The sequence below is a fragment of the Chaetodon trifascialis genome, chromosome 8 (genome assembly GCF_039877785.1).
Source record: "Chaetodon trifascialis isolate fChaTrf1 chromosome 8, fChaTrf1.hap1, whole genome shotgun sequence".
In the NCBI taxonomy this organism is placed as follows: domain Eukaryota; kingdom Metazoa; phylum Chordata; class Actinopteri; order Chaetodontiformes; family Chaetodontidae; genus Chaetodon; species Chaetodon trifascialis.
This window is the reverse complement of record NC_092063.1, coordinates 9,851,831-9,872,052: the sequence shown is the minus strand read 5'-3', so window position 1 is coordinate 9,872,052 and position 20,222 is coordinate 9,851,831. Positions and strand designations below refer to the sequence as shown.

At 40.8% G+C, this 20,222-nt stretch overlaps 1 protein-coding gene across 10 annotated transcripts in view; it reads left to right on the top strand.

Moving 5' to 3' along the window:
• The first annotated feature begins 1,637 nt into the window (after window positions 1-1,637).
• LOC139335290 (membrane-associated guanylate kinase, WW and PDZ domain-containing protein 1-like) overlaps window positions 1,638-20,222 on the top strand; it is a 94,684-nt gene continuing 76,099 nt past the window's right edge. For all 10 annotated transcript variants that reach the window (XM_070968834.1, XM_070968833.1, XM_070968831.1 and 7 more), the window contains exon 1: window positions 1,638-1,935. In XM_070968834.1, coding sequence (XP_070824935.1) covers window positions 1,638-1,935 — 298 coding nt within the window. The remainder of the gene's footprint in view (window positions 1,936-20,222) is intronic.

The following is a 20,222-nucleotide window of genomic DNA, read 5'->3' as shown; positions in this document are numbered from 1 at the left end:
TAAACTGTTTAAAAAGTTATTTCTGAAGTTTCTACTTCAGGTATATGCTTCAAAATTCACTTGTGGAAAGGTGACCAAACAACATCCTCTGCAAAGACCAAAGTCTTCTACCTATTAAATTAACTCAAAGTAGGCGCATTACAGGCAACTGCCTGGGCCCTCAACAACAAGGGCCCCTAACAGTACATTCATATATGTGCTGGGTAGTTTTATCTCTATTAATCCATCATACTTTATGGTCGGTTATTTGTTTTGTATCAAAGTAAGCTACAGTTACTCAAGTACTGTATTCAATCATAGTTTGAGTGTATTTGTACTTTACTTGAATATTTCTATTTTATGTAACTTTATTCAACTTTTGCTTCATTTCAGAGGGAAACATTGCCCATTTTATTCTATTGCATTTACCTGTAGCCTACAGGTCGTTCAGATACAAATTTACACATAATCAACAAGTAAAATGTGATGCGTTACTAGAGATGAAATTACCTTAAAAAGACTTGAAATAAATCTGAGTACATTGTGCTGATTGTACTTCTAGATGAATATCAGTATTATCATCAGAGAATAAAGCTGAGACCTTCAGCCTAAATCACTCAATTTGTGTCTGCCTATTACGACAACTGCAACTAATGCAAATTCTGCTAAAACCGTACAAATTATTATTACTATTTCTAAAGTACTTTGTGTTCTTTGGTTTGTTTGTGTGAGATATACTGAAATTCTGTTGAGGAATTGAACATAAACACAGCAGAATTTCTGTTCTGAAAGATATGCCCTGAATTTCTATGTCAGTAAAAAATAACAGAAACAAGTGTGTCTTCATAAAGTTCACTCCTGAGTTTATGGCTCTGTTATATCACTGCTGGTTTGGAGTTTGAACCAACAACCCTCATAAACCTGCAGCTCCGTTGTGCTCACAGGAGAGCGGGTCTCTGTGGTTCTGTGGTGCGGTTCTATTATTTATGAATAATGACTAACGGCTGGAGCTCCTGGGGGATTAGACGTGCAGATCGCTGTAATCCGTTTGGAAACGCGTGCGGGCCGGCCGGCTGGGAGGGGCTTTAGGACCCGGTAGGTGTGGGGTCGGCTCGGATTTTCCCTCGTGGAGAAGCAGCTGGACGCATGCGCCCCACTTCTACTATTTCTCATCCACAGTGCAGCAGCAAATAGGATGAACTTATCGTGGTACCTGCTTAAAGGCGCCGCCGGTTGTATGAACAGACCAACCTGCTCACGGGATAGGTGAAGAAAACAGTGCGTTTGTCCTCTGGAAAGTTTGAAAAAAGGGAAAATACTCGCCAGAGCTGGAGGCAGATCAAGAAGATTAATGAGCAGAAGAGTATTTGAATGCAAAGCGGACAATCAGAGAGCGGATTAGATCCCACAGCGAGGAATCAGAGCGTGTGCTGTCAAAGATGCGGAAACAACAACAGAAGCAACAACAGTCCGGATTCTGATCCATCGGGGTGTTTACACTGGGAGCAGCATGCCTTGGCTCAGGAGAAGGGTGAAAATGTTCCAACTTGGAGTGGCACCCGAACACCCTGAAGTTTTCCGTCTGTTGGGACTATCTCTATGCATCGGCTGATTTTTACACCATTCCTCGGGACTAACGGGTTCGGACCTGATTCATCATGTCAAAAGTCATCCAGAAGAAGAACCACTGGATCACCAAGGTGAATGAGTGCGCGGTTATCCGCGACGCGCACGGGGAGCTGAACGTGGAGCTGCGCGGCGGAGCGGAGAATGGAGAGTTCCCATACATCGGGCAAGTTCAAGAGGATGCTGTGCTTTACCAGAACGGTAAACTCTGCGAGGGGGAGCTGCTCCTGGATGTGGAGGGGCTGTCTGTGTCTGGATTACCCCTCTATGACATTTTAAATCTGATGGACTGCTGTAAAGGTCCCGTCAGGTTGAAAACTGTGCGTCAAGGTAAGAGAAATCTGTAAGAAATCATTGTTAGGCTACAGTTTGTGTGTGTGTGTGTGTGTGTATGTGTGACAGACGGATATGTGTGTGTGTGTGTGTGTGTGTGTGTGTGTGTGTGTGTGTGTGTGTGGGAGATTAACACTCACGCACAATGAGTGGAGAAATCCCAGGGGAAGTTGTTTTATAATTGCCATGTGGGACAGCATTGGAAGCACATAACAAAATGGTGATGCTTGTGAAGTCGGGCGGTGCTGCATGCTCATCTTCTCTCCACAGCAGCCTGGAGTTTTCTCAGGCTTTGACGGGAAGCTGCCCTGACAGTCCTCCTGCCCTCATTTGTCTAACATCGCTAAAGCCACTGTGGGTCAGACCTGCGGGGTCACAGATTAGGCCACTTACAGTGACAGCAGCTCCAGAGCTTCATTTGCACCCAGCAGCGCACAGTCTGCGGCCAGTTCACTCCTCTGACATGAGAAGGTCCAAACTTTTGATACCTAACTCTCTCTGCCTATGAGCACCTCACTTTATGTGGGTTATTTGTGATTTTCTGTTCAGATAGATCCAATCAACAGTTCAGCATTTAGTACTGAAGTACTTCTGTCAGGGCTGCAACCAATAATCATTATCAATGAGTAGCTGGTCTATGAAATGTCAAGAGTGTAAAAATTTCATTGACAACTTGGCAAAGTCCAAAGTGGAGTCTTCAAATGTCTTGTTTTGTCCAGCCAGCAGTTCAAAACTCAAAGATATTCACTTTACTATAATATATGACAAAGAGAAGCAGCTGGAATATGAAAATGTGGAAAAGTTACTGTTTTTGCTTGAAAAATCATTAAAACAATGATCAAAATAGTTGTGACTAATTAATGTTTGGTTGCATCTGGTGCTGATTTTCATTATTGATTAATCTGCTGATTATTTCCTCAATTTATTGATTGTTTAGTTGATAAAATGTCAATCAAATGTTTCTTAAAGCCCAAGATGGCGTCCTTAAATGTTTTGCCCACAGCCCAAACACATTCAGTTTACTCCCATAGAGGAATGAAGAAACCAGAAAAAAGTCAAAGCGATTCATCAATGATCAAAATAGTTGCAGATTAATTTAATAGTTGACAACTAATCGGCTAATCGCTGCAGCTCTAAGTTGAATAATAACCTGATCATTCCGACTCTGCCTGTTCCTGTAAAAGTAGTGTTTGTTTATGTTGAACTGAGGGATGCTTTGTGTGTGAGAGCGGGACACCACTCATGGGCAGCTGGGGTTATTTCTAGAAGTGCTCCCTGTGTGTCAGATGAGCTTGACCCATTGCCCACGGTCTGCTGCTTCTGCATCTGTCTGAGAGGCAGCTCGAGGGAGAAGCATGCAGCCACTGACTCAAACTTTGCCTCTTTTTTTTGTCTCAGAGTCTCCAGCGTGTTGTGTGTGCGTGTGGTGTTTTTGTTGTCTTCATCCTGGCCAGATCTGGATATTGTGCGATGCCTGAGCGAATGCAGAAATTTCTTCAATTTTCCATTAGCATCTGTATGTTTCACCTCATGCGCCTCTTTCCACACACTCACGTTCACTCCCTCGCTCACACACACTTGCACAATATTTGACAAAGCTCGCTGTGCCTCCTCTCTGGGGAAATCATTAACTGTGTTATATAACAGCAGTTTAGTTTCAGTGTAGCATCGTTGCTTTTCTATTGTATGTCCATTAGTGGCTGCACAGTGGACGCTTGACCTCTGGAGCTGAAGTCTCGACCCCTGGGACGAGAGCTCAGCACTGACGCTGCTCTGTGCTTGCAGAACAGCCGTTTGTTCGACATATGATCGGACCGGGCTCGCACCATGGGAGAGTTTTAATGTCTATAATCAGTTTTGTAATTATTCTGAACTCCAATGGAAACACTGTGCTTGTGAACCCTCGAGCAGCGCCCTCACTGTATACATGAAGGATATCCTGAGTCGTCTTTGTGGCTTTTGTTCGTAGTTTCTTGCACAAGTCAGCAGATTCTCCTTGTTTGCAATTATAAGAGAGGGATATTTTTCATCTATCTGAGTAGCTCACAAGACCTCCATTGTGCCTCTTTTGGGCTCCTGTGCAGAACCGGCTGGAGAAGGCGGTCCATGCCATTCCAGACCAGGTGACAGCCTGTGTGTAGGGACAGATCGGATCTCCCTCTCCTTTCCTCTCCAAAGAGCTGTGGGTCATATTACAGGAGGCCACATCACCTCAGTACTGGAGGTGGAAACTCTATCGGTGTGTGCAGGTAGGCAGGTCGTTGCAGTGGTATGCTACAGCCCCACAGGTGTGTCGCTGCCGCTGAGGAATGCAGAAAGAAAACCACCTTAGTGAAGTCTGCACATTCCTGTGGAGAAGGTGGGATATTAAATTCTGGTGGTTTTGTGTCTGGGTTTTTTTTTTATTTTTTATTAAGCTCTGTAAATAACACTTCAAACTAGAGAGGAGTGAAGAAGATGAGAGAGAGGTTCTTATTTACACAACAAATGTAGAATAATACACTGGAACCAATAATTGTGGCACCTGATTTAGACTTTATTTTATTCTTAGCCTTTTGATGAAAACGTTTTAGTCCATTTTTTATTCATTTGGTTTTTGTTTAATCAACAAAAACAAAACACAACAAAAAAGATAGCGGACTGAAAGTTACACCCACGTCCACAGCACTTAATGTTATGTTAGCGTAACTTTTTAATGTCTGCGCGCTGCCTGCATATATTTGTGGTCTGTCTCAGCCTTTTTTGGTCGCTTCTTCTTCTGAATCTCAGGGGACTGTAGAAGAATTTAGCCTATAAATCTGTGTCTTCCAAGAATCCGTAATGTCAGGCAACATTACTGACAGAGATGTAAAGTTACTGAAAGCGAGATGCTTCTTATTCACGGCTAAATCAACTTCTAAAAAAGAGATATTTTGGGCTGTTTTACTAATCAGGTGCAGCGCAGTGGTGGGTGGAGCTGTCTAGTCTCCACTTCTTTGCATTTCGGCACCATTAAAATAGAGCCAAATTAGGTATTATCAGTTCCTGTTTGAAATGTACCCATGGACGTACAGACGACTATCAATAAAGTACTTTGATACTGAAGATAAAATAAAAACGTGATGATTTTCAGGCAAGTTCTGGGGTTAAAACGAGTATCAAAGCGAGACATTTGAGGATGAAACTTAGGGCTTTGGAAAAAAGTCATCACCATTTTACGGACCAAACAACTATCAATTAATCCAGAAAATGACTAATCGATAATCAAAATCATCATTAGTTGCAGTCCTGTTTCCCGACTGTTTTAGTGAGCAGCTGATAACACCTGCGTACCTGTAAAGATTGTGCATCAGGTCACACAACGTTATTAGAATGATACACGGAGGTACTCTGATAAAACATCACCAAGAAACAGGTGTTAATGACAGTGACATTTAGCTCCTCTGTGTTTTACCTGTTCAAGTGAACCACAAATCCCTCCAGCACTGAACAGGTCTGGTGCTTTATGGTGGTCTGATTGTTGGTGGGTTTGGCTGGGTGTCTGATCTCTGGGACAAATGGCCCTTGGCTGCTTTAGATCTCGCCTTCACTTGAACCCAGCCAGGAATCAGGGCAGCCTGCTGGATGCCAGGCATTCCTGAGAAGTAGGACCAGGATTTCACTGGTACATCCCAATGAAACACCAAGACTTTTACACAAAAAATCTCCATTTTCATCCTGTTTCAGCCTACTCTCTGGTCACCTCTTGCTTTCTCCAGTCGCACTGCTCACTCCTTACTGACAGGGTGGCACGGTGATTAGATTGCCCATCTGTTCAATCATCCAAACCTTCACGATAGTAAGCATTCCCCCTGCTGTAGTGTCCTTGAGCAATACTCAGAGTGCATCCCATCTCCAGGCTCTAATAGATGGCACTTCACTGTGGCCTCAAGCCTAAGCAAATCAGTACTGAATCACAGCACTGCAGACAAGGAAAGATCAATTAACGACATGTTTTACTCTGCTCTTCAAAGTCGAACTGAAATTTGAATTCTGCTCACTTTCTTTGTAATAAAATATAAACCATCTACTCCTGTTACACGGATATTAGAAGTTGAGCACATTGAGATAAACAGTTGGTCTGTGTCATTAAATTGCTGCAGAAGAAGAAGGCGCAATGAGATAACTTAAAAGAGGGCCAGTCACACCTCAAACGGCTGAAAATGATTTAGAAAACATGATGGAAATACAGCATTTAGTGTCATGTATTGAGGAACGTGACAGAGTTCTCATCGCGCCAAACAGATCTGCTGCTTCGCCGCAAATTTTCACCTCTTCAGTGAAGTTTGAGTGATGTTTAAAACACACGCTTCATGTACATCATCACTTATCCTTTAAGATCAGTTTCTGTTTTGTGCAAAAATTTTAAATGCGCATAAAAACAGGTGGATGTAAGCTGGTTTATTGTTGAGTTTGTCCCACATTATACAAAGGAGGGGGGCTAACTAGCATTAGCTGTTTCTCTTTCATGAGTCCAGATGTAGCGACTGTGATAACTGAAAGTGACGAGTGGAGTACCATGCGGAGGGAGCCACTAACTGGGACGAGATGGGACTAACCAGTGGCTGACAACATCACATCTCAGCAGATTAAGTGAGATGGTATCACAAACTGACACATTAGTTAAATTAAATGTCAACATTGTCAGTTAGAGCTGCAAATTCCCGCCTCCTGGAGAACATTACTGTAGGGGGCACTATCTGAAACTCATTAGTTTTTTCATTGGTTTTTACGATTTTGAGCAGGACACAAGTTAAAACATCAAAGTTATAGATATATTAGTGATTAATTAGCAGAAATGAAGTCTGTGCACTCTGTTTTTTTGGTGCTTCCTAAAAGTGACTCCGTTATGTAAAAACTGCTCTAAGTTGTGTCACTGAAATTGTGCCTGTGGTCTTCGTGCATGGTTAAGAAGGCTTACACACATCCAGAGGATGTGAGGGCTTTGTAGACACAGATCTCTTCTGTGATGTGCTTGTCCCAGAATGCAAGTCCCTTATATTTTCTTAAGTATGAAGATTTGTCAGTCTTGATTAAGTGCAGCCGAGTGCATAAGCACATCCCTGAAAGGCTTGTCAATGTCTTGTGACATGAATCCTGCAGCTATCTCTCCTCCTTGTCTCTGTACCCTCTGCTTTTCCCTTTTCCTTCCACATCCACTGTCCCTTTATGAGCTCCGTCTTAGGCAGCAGTGGGGGATCTCAGATGCTTTGTATGGTCTTATCTTTTCATATGTTCAACCTTTTTAGGCACAAACAGTGACACAGACAAACAGAGAGTTAGAGAAACTCTGGTGCGGGTGCCTTCAAAGGAACTGTTGAAACACTCTTGTTTGCATATCTTGCATTTGTTTTACAAGGTTTATACACTGGAAATTTTCTTTTGGTCTTGATGAAGTGACTCGCTGACATCGCTAACAATGGCAGCATACCAGCGACGGACCGGTGGCTCCACACTCAAGCAGCATGTGTCATTTAAGCTTGAACAAACGGCTGTTTAATTCAGAGACTTTGCCTCAGGTGTTGTAACAATGAGGTTGGAATGAAATGCAGACGAGAAACAAGAAACAGCCACCGGCACTATGGATATAATACTCCAGCAGAGGCATCCATTGGTATAATTTCCATTCAGTTAACTGTAACCGTGTCACTGAGTGTTGTGCTGCATTATGTTTTTTGTCCCCTTTTATTATACTCAACTAGGGCTGGTCATCAAACCTTATGTGCCCTCATGTAGGACAGAAAGCTGTCAAATACCAAAAACTGAGATTTGTAATCTTAACTTGCTCTCAGAACAGATTATCCCTGAATTAGATTAAAAAACTGCTTTTGTTTAAACATTTAATATTGAGAGAGTTGGCTTCCTTTATAACATAAAAAAATGGATTTTGTAGAAATAAATGCTTATTTTAAGGTGTTAAAGGTATCAATAGTTTTGATTAATCTATGGATTGTTTTCTCAGTCAATCAATGACTCCTTCGGTCTCAAAATTCAGTCAGAAAACAGTGAGAAATGTCCACGTCGTCAAATGTCTTGTTTTGGCCGATTAAAGGTCCCAAACCCATGATTGAAGCAGTCTGTATAGGTGAGACCTTATTTCAATGCAGCCAATCAAATCTTGCATAGAGCCGTCAGCGTTATTTCACAGGCAGTGCAGACAGTCACGCTGAGCCAGACTGCAGCCACTGAGTTTGAACAAGCCACATTAGCGCTCTTGCTAAAGTCTCCTTCTAATCTAATGTATGAACATCAACACGTCTTGTCCTGCACTTTAGCTTGTCAAACATCCACTGCTAACGAGAGTTTGCAGGCTAGAATGCTAATTAGCTGCGCTGCTGCAGCACATTAAACTACATGTAAACATATCTGCAAATGTCACTGCGGTCCAGTGAGATGCTGGTGAACAACTCTGTCTGTCCATGACGTGTAGACTTCTGTGCAAGTTTGTTTACTTTGTCTCTCAAGGTGTAACACAACAGTCTGTCAGTCAGACAGACTGATGCTGACACGGATGAAGGAGGACAGCTAGTTCATGTCTCTCATGGAGTTCATGTGCATCATGTTTCACCTCAGAGTCCTAAACAGAGACATGTTTACCATGATGCCGAAAGCCGCAAACAGGCGCCGTGTTCATATACGTAGAGACACTTGTGACTGATTTGAAATGACAAAGGTTTTGCTTGAGTCTGGAAAGCAGAATCATGCCCTCTCTTTTTTTCGGTGTTACGGCCAAAACGATAAGGCATTTTGTTGTTGCTGAAATGCAGGTGAAATTGCATGCTCACATAGTTAAAGTTGTTTACAGATGTGTTTCAATTCAAGTGGTATCACACTGACTGCAAGTATAATCACGAAGTGCAGGACTGAACTCAGTGTTCTTGTCAGCAGCCTGAACATGTCTAAACATAGGCTGTTGTTGTCGTCTGCATACATTATAACTGTGAAATAAAAACGCAACATAAATGCAAGCAATCATCATTAAGCTTGTACATTTCTGTCATTACATACAGTCAACACAGCTTGTACCTTCAACTCAGACACCATGGAAGGTGCAGTTTACAACCAGCATTTACAAACCTCCTAGCTGTAAACTTTACGACTTTAACAAGGGCAAGCCTGAATGCACCATCAGATTAGTTCTGTGTGAGGCTCGACTGTCTCGTTAGGGGAGGATGTGTAGCCTCCCAGACTTCAGGTCAGTCGCCTGAAGGCCACATCTGCAATATGGAAGTAATGCATGCAGCTTCTTATAAACCCTACCCAGATCGTAGTTGCCGTATTCCCATAGGGTAGTTCCTGTTTTTTCAAACTGACTGACAGGTTTCCCTGTGACTAATCACAGAGATGGAGCCACATGCTGAATGATCTTCAGAGCAACTATGACCTCTGAAAAATAAGATTATGCACAAATGTTTGATTTGCACAATGAATGAGTGAATTATGCACAACAAGCATGGGTGCAATGAGACCTGCTCAGGCACTCTCATCTGTATTTGGCTTTTTATTGCTTTGTTGTGCATGATTAGCTGTGACTGATTGATGTTGATACAAGCAGAAACTCCTGTTATTGATGTTCCAAGGAAAATCTACACTTCACTGAATATTTTATTATATTAAACAACACCAGGTGACACGACCAGCAAAATGAAACTAAGACAGTATCGCATATAAATGAGCAAGAACAAGTTATCAGTAATAAATAAAACCTGCATGTGTTTGCAGTACACTATCATTTACTTCCTGTGTGTTGTCTCTTATCAGGACCCCCCCTCCATTGTTTTGGCAGGAAAATAAAAAGTAAATGCATGACTCGCCAAAATCCTAAATGACAGATGTGGGTCTAATTAATGAGAAAGAGATAGGAAGCGTGATCAGTGTGTGGAAATAAGAACATTTTCTGAGCAGCAGTGGAGCAGGCCTGTACAGGGTGTACTGCTAACGCATGGATTGTTAAACAAGATCGCAGTCTGCAGCCATTAGAGCGGTTAAATTGTATTTATAGGCTGTTAAAAAAACAGGCAAAAAAGGCTTTTATATATTTGCTGATATGAACATCTGGTATCAGACATGACTTTTGTGGGAAAAGCCCATTTCGAATAGAAAGTGATGCTTTTTATGAATGGCCTGTTATCTGGGAGCTACAGCCACGACGGCTAACCAGGCTAATATCAGCATGACTGATAGTGTCGGTATACTTCAGATGCTTCACTACACTTCTGTGATTTCTGCCATTTTTCATGTGAGCAACCAAGTGAATGTCTTCCAGGACAGACTGAAAATATTCAGTGACATTGCTTCATTTAATATAGCATCTTGGCCCGCTCTGTGACAGCCGTCTTTTCATAGTGCCTTTGAGTGTGGCTGTTTGGAACAATGTCATATTGTCCTGAATGTGGTTGGTGGTTTCATGGTGATCCATTGTGGGGATATTCAGTGTGGACCAAAGTGGTGGACCACCATCCGATATTTCCACCCCTGTAGCCATGCTGCTAACATGGCTGAAATGGCATACTGAGTTAGTCAAGACAGGAATCTTACGTGTGGTGTGCAAGGTTACTTTTTAAGACGTGTGCAATACAAGTGGCAACCTGTGGAGCTGAAAAATGAAGCCAGAGTGCAAATGCCGAAAGCTGCAGTCCCACTTGAAGCTGACTTCAGAAGTGAGCCAATCCCCATAGATTCCCACATTAAAATTTGCAACTTTACAGCAGCAATAAAGATGTTTAGAGACTAGTACAAAAAATGGTTTTGGTCTCTACAGCAAATTTCTCTATTAATGACAACTGTACAGGAGGCAATTGTTTATATAACTCATTATGTTAAGACTTAAAGTCATGCATAATTATGGGCATGGCTGCTGTGACTGACTGTGAGCCGCCAGAAACAAGTGGGTGACATCACAGTACGGCATCCATGTTTTATGCAGTCCATGATGCAGTACTGTAGCAGAGGCCTTTCTGTTTCACCTTCTACAGGTGAGGCTGACATCTCCACCCTGCCTGCAAGAATATAATGGTCTGAATCAGGTGATCCAGAGAGAAAAGTATATACATGCAGTGACCTTCACACTCACACATGCTGTCACTAAGTCAAACACACGCGCACACACACACACACACACACACACACACACACACACACACACACACACACACACACACACACACACACACACACACACACGTTCACTACAAGAGAGTCTCGTATATTGGAGATAAATTGACATTTAAGCTGCGCTCCTCCTCGATTCACACATCTGGAAGGGATTACGTGCCATTACAGGCTCCGTTTTATGCACATGAATCATAGTCCTACTTTTAGTCTGTTTCTTTGGTTTTGTTGTGGTTTGTAGGCACAGTAATTACACCTTCCTTAAGATGCAAATAGCATATAGTGTGAGAAACGTTCTAATTTTCTCAAAGGTCCTCTGTCATCAAGCTGGATTTCACAAACTGAGGCAGCTCTTTAGAATTGAAAATATACCTATAAAGGACTAGCCTGTGCTCATTTGATTGTTTGTAAAGTAAAGTGCTGCTACACTTGAAACATTGCTCTTATTATATAAACCTTGGTGCGTTGTTTAGCCGAGGTGAAAGGTTTGCAGATGATCCTTAGAGGATTTCTCATGCTGCTGATCTCTCTATCCGTCCCCTCCTCCTAGTCCGTCAAATCTCCAGAGATTCAGGTTGCTCGTAAGCTCTTGAGAGGCTGACCCGGCCCTGCTCGGTTTACCAGTGTATGAAACGCTTTATGTACCATCATCTGATGTCCTGACACTAATGTTCACACTGCTGTTTAAGCTGAAAGCAGGCCTCTCACTGTATGCTCTCGTAAAACATGTCAAGATGTTATCCTGCAACTTGACTTTGGAAGGCCAGTTAGCAGTTTTTAGAGCAAACGGTGCAGAAATGATAAAATTAGTTTATGAGTAACTCCAGGTTTGGCTTTACCCTGTTGTACTTCCAGTGTAGTGAAGGCTTCCTACTGGTTTGTTGATATTTAATGAGTTACATGGTTGTTGTGAGAATTTAACTCGCCCAGGACAGACCCTCCTTTGTTTCTCTTGGTTTTGCAGGTAGTGACAGCTCTGGCATGGGTAGGTCTCCTAATAGGTCACAGCTCACTTTATTGAAACAACAACAGAGTGAGGAGGAGGAGGATGAAGAAACATTTTCATGTGAAATACTTTGTTCTGGAATATCGTCAAAGAACTCAGCTATCTGCTTCAGTAAACAAAGTCCAGACTCTTGTTTGGTTTAGAAAGCACACAGCCTACAGTCTCAGATAGGTCCGTCATTGAATATCTGCCAAAGCTTGATATATAAGTTTGTGGTGTAGGCCTTTGTCGTCTCGGACTTTAGGAATGTATCATGGCTATTTTTCACATTTCAAAATTGATGAATTGAGAAAATTATCATTAGATTAATTGATATTAAAAATGAATAGTAGTTGCAGCCCGCAGTGCACCGTTATGCTCTAAAAGCTCAATTGAAAAACAAGTAGAGTTTTTCTATTTTGTCAGATGAATAAAACGTGCGCATGTGTTATTTTTAGTGAGACTGAATGAAAACATGTTCTGTCAGAGGCTTTTAAATGTGACAGTAGCTTTTCTTAAAAACATGGAGACATTCAGTGTTGCGTTTTACATTGACTCTGGTGGACTTTCTTATGTTTATCCCAAACAAACCACCGTTGTTTCCTCTGAAATTTTTAAAATGCAGCACTTCCTGTGCAGCAGAGGAAGTTTCCTGGCAAAGTGGGAAACCCTCACACTGTCGGCATGTAGAACAGGAAATGTCAAAGGCTTCATTAAATAGCAACATGTTGCATCACTGTTGAATGGCGCCAGTTGGCAAGATAAACCCAGACATTTATTTATACAAAACAGCTGGAGATGGTTACTATATTGCAGAAATGTGTAAGGCGAAGCTGTTGTCAATGCAGATGTAATGCAGAGAGAGAGCCTTCTAGTGGCAGAATCGTGTACTATGATGATGGTGCATCCAAAGGACTGAGGAGGGCCTGTTGTCTCTTGTTTTGGTTTAAAGTCATTTAATAATAAAATTCATGTAGTTTTGTCATTTAAAATAGTTTAAAAAGGACACGTTAAAGCATGCTATTTACAGTAAATATGTGCGAGAATTTGAGAAACCTGGTAATATTTTTACTGTACAAAGGAAGTTAAAAGGAAAAACCTTATTTACATTCAGAGATGCTTTAATATTGAAGCTATGTGGAAAATAACCCACCCAGTGCCTTGTGTGTTGGTTTTAGTGATGCTACGTGAAAGTGAGAAAAGTCTTGTTTGTTTACTTTCTTCTCTGTTCAAACTGGAAAAAAGCAATTTGAACGATATTATTTGAAGCTTACAGTCCAGGGCCTTCATCTCCTGACAGATTGGTGCAGTTGTGAGTAAAAGAATATAATATTTAATCCTGTTTTTTCGTCATGTGGTCATACTGATACATCTTCTTCAGTTCTGTTATGGTTTACAGAGATGTAACCTCGACAGAGAGGTTCCACTTCTCCTTGTTACACCTAAACCCAGACACACACACACACACTGGAGCTCGAGCCAGAAAGCAGAGCCGGCTTTGATGTTCGAGCTTTAGAGGAACCCAACTAGTTTTCCCATGATCTTGTTCCCAGAGTTTTTACTCTGGAAAAGGTGAAGAAGTTCAATCACACCAGAGAACTGACAACTTCAAACAGGTGGAGAAGAGCCTCCTAAGTTCAAATGCCTGTATGAGCTCTGTGTATGTGACAGAGTGCGTGTTCTGACATCCACATTATCTCCTCCATTCCCAGTCATATATCTGCGCCTTGTGACAGGTGGATGGACATCTTATCTAAATCAAAAGCAGCTTTGCAGGAGCTGGCTTCCTCCATCTGATATTCTCATTACTGTCAAGAAGCTGAAGGCCATTCAGGTTGAGGTGGTTCGACTTAGTCACAGTAGCTGTCAGGCCACAGTGATGAAGGTGAAGGGAAGCCTCTCTGCTGTAGTGTGTGGATCCCTGCAGCTGCGTGAAGGTGCACAAATAAAACTAATAATGAAAAGAAACATTGAAGCTGCTGTTGTATTCTAATTAAAAAAAAAACAAAACAAAACAAAACCTCAGAGTTCATGTGTTTAGTAGCTACATCTTCCCACCTGCCACTCCAACAGTTTTCATCATTTCTTTCAAAGTTAAAGTTTTCCTGACATGAAATGATGTTAGGCACACTGAGCCCCCTGTCCCATAGAGCAGAAATTCAGAGTTAATGTATAATTCAGTAAGCACATGTAAAAACTACATGCCCTTTTATTAGAGTTGATGATCCAGATTTGATCGATTGATTTGACGCTAAATCAGCACTTCACCAGATAATTCAGTAAGCCTGCTTTGTGAGATGGACACCATATATGCTTCAGCAAGCAAAAACCTCTATATCTTTAAAAGAAAATAACACTTTTTTCTGGCAGTTTGCAAAGTATTTGAGTCTGCACTCCTGCTCGTGGCTCCATCAGGCTGTGCTTATATAGGCACGTCTGTGCTTTGAGCTAAATGTCATTACGCTAACATGCTCACAGTGAAAATGCATGCTAATTAGCTGTAATCATAATGTACAGCAGAGGCGAATGGGATTGTCGTTAGCTTTGAAGGTATTTGGTCAAGTGTTGGACAAATCCATGCTAAATGACAAGTCAGGTCATCACCAAAGTGATGCCAAGCATATACTGAGGGGGCATGAATGTCTGAACCAGATTTCATGGTCATCCATGCAATTGTTGTTGAGACATGTTGTGAAAAGCCACACGTGTACTTCATATAGAAGAAAAGCAGAGTGATCAGTCATTGGGCTTCATGGGGACCACAGATGTCTGCACCAGATTTCATGGCAATCCTTCAAATATTTGTTAAGATGTTTTAGTCTGGACCACAGCTGCAGACAACCAACCAACTTTTCCATACAAAAAACAAGTGTGGAGTGTGATTCACAGAATAATGGCTGGAACTGAAAGTTGTGTTCAGTATTGATAAACCTGTCCCTAAAATGTCAGAAAGCAGTGAAAGATCATCGTAATTCCCCAAGATGGCATCTTTAAATTACTTGTTCTGTCTGACCAACAGTCCAAAACCCAAAGATATTTAGTTTTACAAACAACAGAGAAAAGCAGTGAATTCTTCATTTTGGGGGTTTTTCCTTTTCACTCACTGATAGACTTATTGATTAATGGACTAATTATTTCAGCAATGGCCAGTTTCCTTCTGTACTATAAAGTTCTTCTTATCCTATTCCTATTTGCAGACGGTCTGTGCTGTCCCGATATACAGAAGTCTGACTTTCTGCTCATGACCACTGGGTAAACACATCACATGAACTTTCCTAAAAACAATATTTTCCTTTGGTCCTTTGGCCTGCTTTCACATACAAATCTACCACAATCTGACACATGCCTCCACCTATCAGATCACTTGCTGTTTTTCTTCCAGCTGTGGCTCTGAATCGCTCCATTTCCAGAGTAAATTTAGACTCTTTTGACAAAGTGAGATAATGATGGAAACATCTTTCTTGAGCTGTTGGAGTCAGATAAATTTACTTTGAACACTTAACTTGTGTATCTGGCTCTGTCTCATCTTGTGCTCTGCCGCCTTTGTAAACTTGACCTGAAACTGACTCGAATCTCATCAAGCTCTCAGAAGGAAAACAGTGTTGTATTCTTTCATGTACGCCTCTGTTCTCAATATAGGGCCTCAGTGTGAGGTTATATATGGTAGCTGAGGCTGTTTAATCAGTAAACCGTCACTGCAAATGCAAATTTTAAATTGAAGAGCAGAGACACAGGCGTATTTTTAAAACACTCAGCAGGCAAGATGATAAAAGGTAAATATCTGTTTCTCATGCTCCTTATAGCTAAAAGAGATCGTCCAACTCAAACTCAGTGCAGATTTGTTCTGTTACGCATTGGGACTGTTTGCAAGCTTCTTTTTGTCCGGGGAGGGAGTGACCTTGGGCTGCAGCTGTTCGTCAGAAGTTGGCAGCATCTGGCTGTGCTGAAGGGTGAGGTGCAGTGGTGGGGGAGTCGGGTGCACCGAGAAGAGAAAAACTTTGTGCCGAGCAGGTCATGTGGGGTTAGATGCCGGACAGGACTGTAATTTGTGTAGGGTGAGACAAAGGGAGACCTGATGATGATTTACCACACTGAGAAAAGCTAAAGCAGACGTTTGATGATGCGTGTAGTTTGGCATGTTTTAGTGTATTAGCAACAAATTGTGTACAGTTTTTGTCATTGCCAAACATTTTTGGAAAGATCGATTTCCAGCAGAGCTGAGGCACTTTGATCGTTTTCATCACCTGCTGATGCATTTGCAGCCAGGGACCCATTTGAAAACCCTCCATAGTGGTTTCTTCAAGGAAATTGTGTTTGGTAACAGTTTTTCTTTGATTTGTGATACCATACCTCATGGCTTTGATGCTTTTTGGCAGCCGACTTGCAAGTGTTTAATATCAGAGGATCAGAGTAACCTTGAGCCTTCAAACAAGTTTTCAGTTTAAGATGAAGTTTCCAAGAACTGTCCCTTGCAACTTCAGGACTGTAATAACCAAAGTTAGAAATTTTAAAAAGTTTTAAAAGATTGATTCACTCAACTGAACTGAAATAAGATATTTTGTCACTCATCACTTTGGCTATCTAGCCATGTAGGTAGTTTTGGTTGTATTCGCTGAGGTTTTCAGATATTGCTCTCTTAGATTTCGTCCTCCTACCCAACACGATGGAGGTGATTGTAATTTCATTTGTGGCGCACACTTCATAAAAAAATAACATTTAAAAACACTAAACAGAAACATCTCTTTTCAGAAACTGTCCTAATAATTGTCACGCAACACATTAAATAAGTGCTTTGCTTCTTAATATCACACCTGGAACTGCCAGGTGTCACTGTTGCTCAGCTAACTAAACCAACTAACAAAGCTAACGTTAGCTTGCTAACACAGTCCATTTATAATGTTGTCACTGTATCTGACTGGACACTTGATTGCAATGATGTACACTACGCAAACTTGAAATCACATTTCACAACAATACACCTTAAATTACAAAGTTAACCCAACAATGTTAGCTCAAGTAACCAAATAGTATCGTAGGCTAGCTTAATTGGGTATTTCCCTCCCTTTTTTAAGCTGCATTAATTAGGGTTGTCCCGATCCGATCACGTGATCGGAAATCGGTGCCAATGGTGTGACTGCAGACTCGATCGGATCGGACGTTATGTTCCGATCAGGTATCGGATAAATAATATATATACATATGCATATTTTTACATATTTATATTTTTAATCACATTTACAATATATGGGATAGTGATTAAAAATAAATGAGAATATATTTATTAATGACCAACGTTTACAGGCCGGGTCTGTGTCTGTGACAGACGCCACTGAACAGCGCATGCGTGGAACATGGCAGCACGCAGCAGTTTGGCCCTTAAAATGTGTATTTTGGCAGATGTGTTACATGTTGTGATGCTACAGTGACTTCCTGTTTACACAGTTGATTGCTTTTGATTGGACAGAACTACAGATGTTTCCTAGCGACCAAATTACACATTACTCAAGTCTTGACAAGCTCAGACATATCTTAAATTTTGATGGTGCCACCAGATTTTATAAATCACCAGTTTGCAACAAGTCAGTAGCTACTAAGAACTTCGTTTCAAAGGACAAACAATTATCTGTTTATCCGTCGGCATAAACGTGATGGAGAAGCTGCTCTCTGTCTTTAATACACCATTTTTCAAATGTTCCTATAGTACGCTCTGCATTAGGTTTGAGATTATAGGGAAATAAAATTATAGGAAATTGGAAAATGAATAATTTTGGAGTTTCTAATTATAAGTAAATGCTGCAACAGTCTGTCAGTCTTTAATATATATTGAATTACTGCAGCAGTCATTTAGAAGCAGTTATGTGTCTGTATTGGTGTATCTGCCACTGAAATGTGTGTGTGCAAGTGCAAAGTGAGATTGATTAGTTGTTAAATCCATTTTGCTGAGATTCAAGTTTAACCAAATCTTTCTCAGTCCAACTTTTCTTTAAGTAGCTACTCATTCATCATCATGTATTAGTGCTCTCTCTCTCTCTCTCTCTCTCTCACACACACACACACACACACACACACACACACACACACACACACACACACACACACACACACACACACACACGCATTTTATAGCAGTTCTAGTGAAGAGGAATTGAAGAGTTGGTCTAATTTTCATGCACTTGGACACACTGCAGCTGTTATCTCACTGATAAAAGTTTGCAGATATCACGAAAATGAACCTTTAGCATTTTAGAATGAAGTTCCCCCTCAGTCTGGAATATAAACAGGATAATTGGAGGGATTTTGAATGAGTGGCAGCATGACACCAGTCAAAGTGGAGGACATGTTGAACACTTCTTGTATTTTCTTGTCTATACATATAATGTGGCAGACTGTTGTGCTGAAAACCTGCAAATCATCACCTTTAACAGGCAGAACGCAGGGAATTTAAGGCAGTTTTATGTGATTAATTGGTTATCAAGTTGTTTCTATGATTCTGTGGACTAATTACTTTACCTCTAAACACTTGTTGTATATTCATGTTCAAATAATACTCGACATATGACAAAGAAAACCTCTGTTAATCTTCCATGTGGATTATACCTTTAGGATTTACTTTCTTCCGTTATTTGAACAGGAAAGGCTTTTTAAAGGCACAAGGTGTTTGGCCACAATTAACAGACATCCTTCCTTCTCTTAGACCTTGAACTCATCTCTGGCTTGAATGTGCCTGAGTAAGCATTGGAAATTGTCCAATCCTATTGTCATCACCTCTCCAGCTCTGGTGGATTTCTTGTCATTAGCATGAAGGACACGGGAAGGAAGGAATTACTAATCGGGTTTTACCATTTATATGACAATAGCCTTGAACGTAGCGAAGATACCACGCAGGCCAGAGAAGGATCTACAAAAGATCTGCTAAATGAGAAAGTTCAAAGACTCGACTATTATCATAATAGTGGAATGTGAAGTTTTATTGTATTATTCCTACTGTATCATGTGTGTAGCATCAATGATTCCCAGTTATTTTTTCATGTTTCAAAGCTACAGCTTGTGCCACAGGATCTTGTTATGTAAGATTATGTCTGAGCGCAGAAGTGGGAACTGTTTAAAGCTGGAGGTAGAGTGATAACAGTGAGGAGCTTAAAGCTTGGATCAAAATACTTCTGTGACGCTCTCTTACTTCTCTCTCTTTTAACTTTAAATTAGGGCTGTAACTAACGATTATTTTTATTATCAATTTATCTATCTATTCTTTTCTTGGTCCTTAAAATGTCAGAAAATAGTGACAACTTTCTCAAGAGCCCAAAGTGATGTCTTCAACCAAAAGTCCAAAAGCAAAAAGTATGAAATTTACACTCTTAAAAGACACTTTCACACCTGTAGTTTTGGTCCAGTTTGTGTTTGTGCTCGCTTTTTACAAACAAGCTGTAAGTCATATGGGGTGACAGGTAGCTCAGTGATTGGACAGTTTCTGTGATGTCATCCTGCATCAACAGCGCTACATAGACCCATGTTGGGAAGTTTTGATTACTGATTATTTCTGTTTTTTGGTGTCAAAAAGAGCTCATCAATAACTGATTATGATCATTAGCAAACACACCACACTGGAGATATTTTCATTATTGACTATTTTAAGAGTATTGTCTGGATTAATTGACTTGTAGTTTGTTGGTTAAATGTAAAAGAATACTGAAAAGTGACCACTGAAAATTTCCAGAATTAAAGGAGCCATCTTTAATTCCCTTCCCTTTTTTTATTTGACCATTGATCCAAAACCCAAAGAGATTCAGTTTACTATCACACTTTATGATCAAGACAAAAAAACAGTGGCAAATCGTCACAGGAAATTTCTGTTATTTTTGCATAAAGAATAAAAACAATTGATTAACTGTCACAATACTTACCAATTAATTTTCTGTCAGTCAAATAATTCATTAAAGGACCAATGTGTAAGATTTAGGGGATCTATTGGCAGACTATGGCAGAAATGGAATATAATATTTATGTTTACATCAGTGTACAATCAGTCATCAGTAAGTGTTTCCGTTAGCTTAGATTGAGCTCCAGTACATCCAGTTTTTTCTTTTTTCCTTTTTCTTGCTCTGTCCCCTATCACCTTTTGGTTATCTTCTTTCATACTTCCATCTCAGACATCTCACAGTCATCTCTGTGT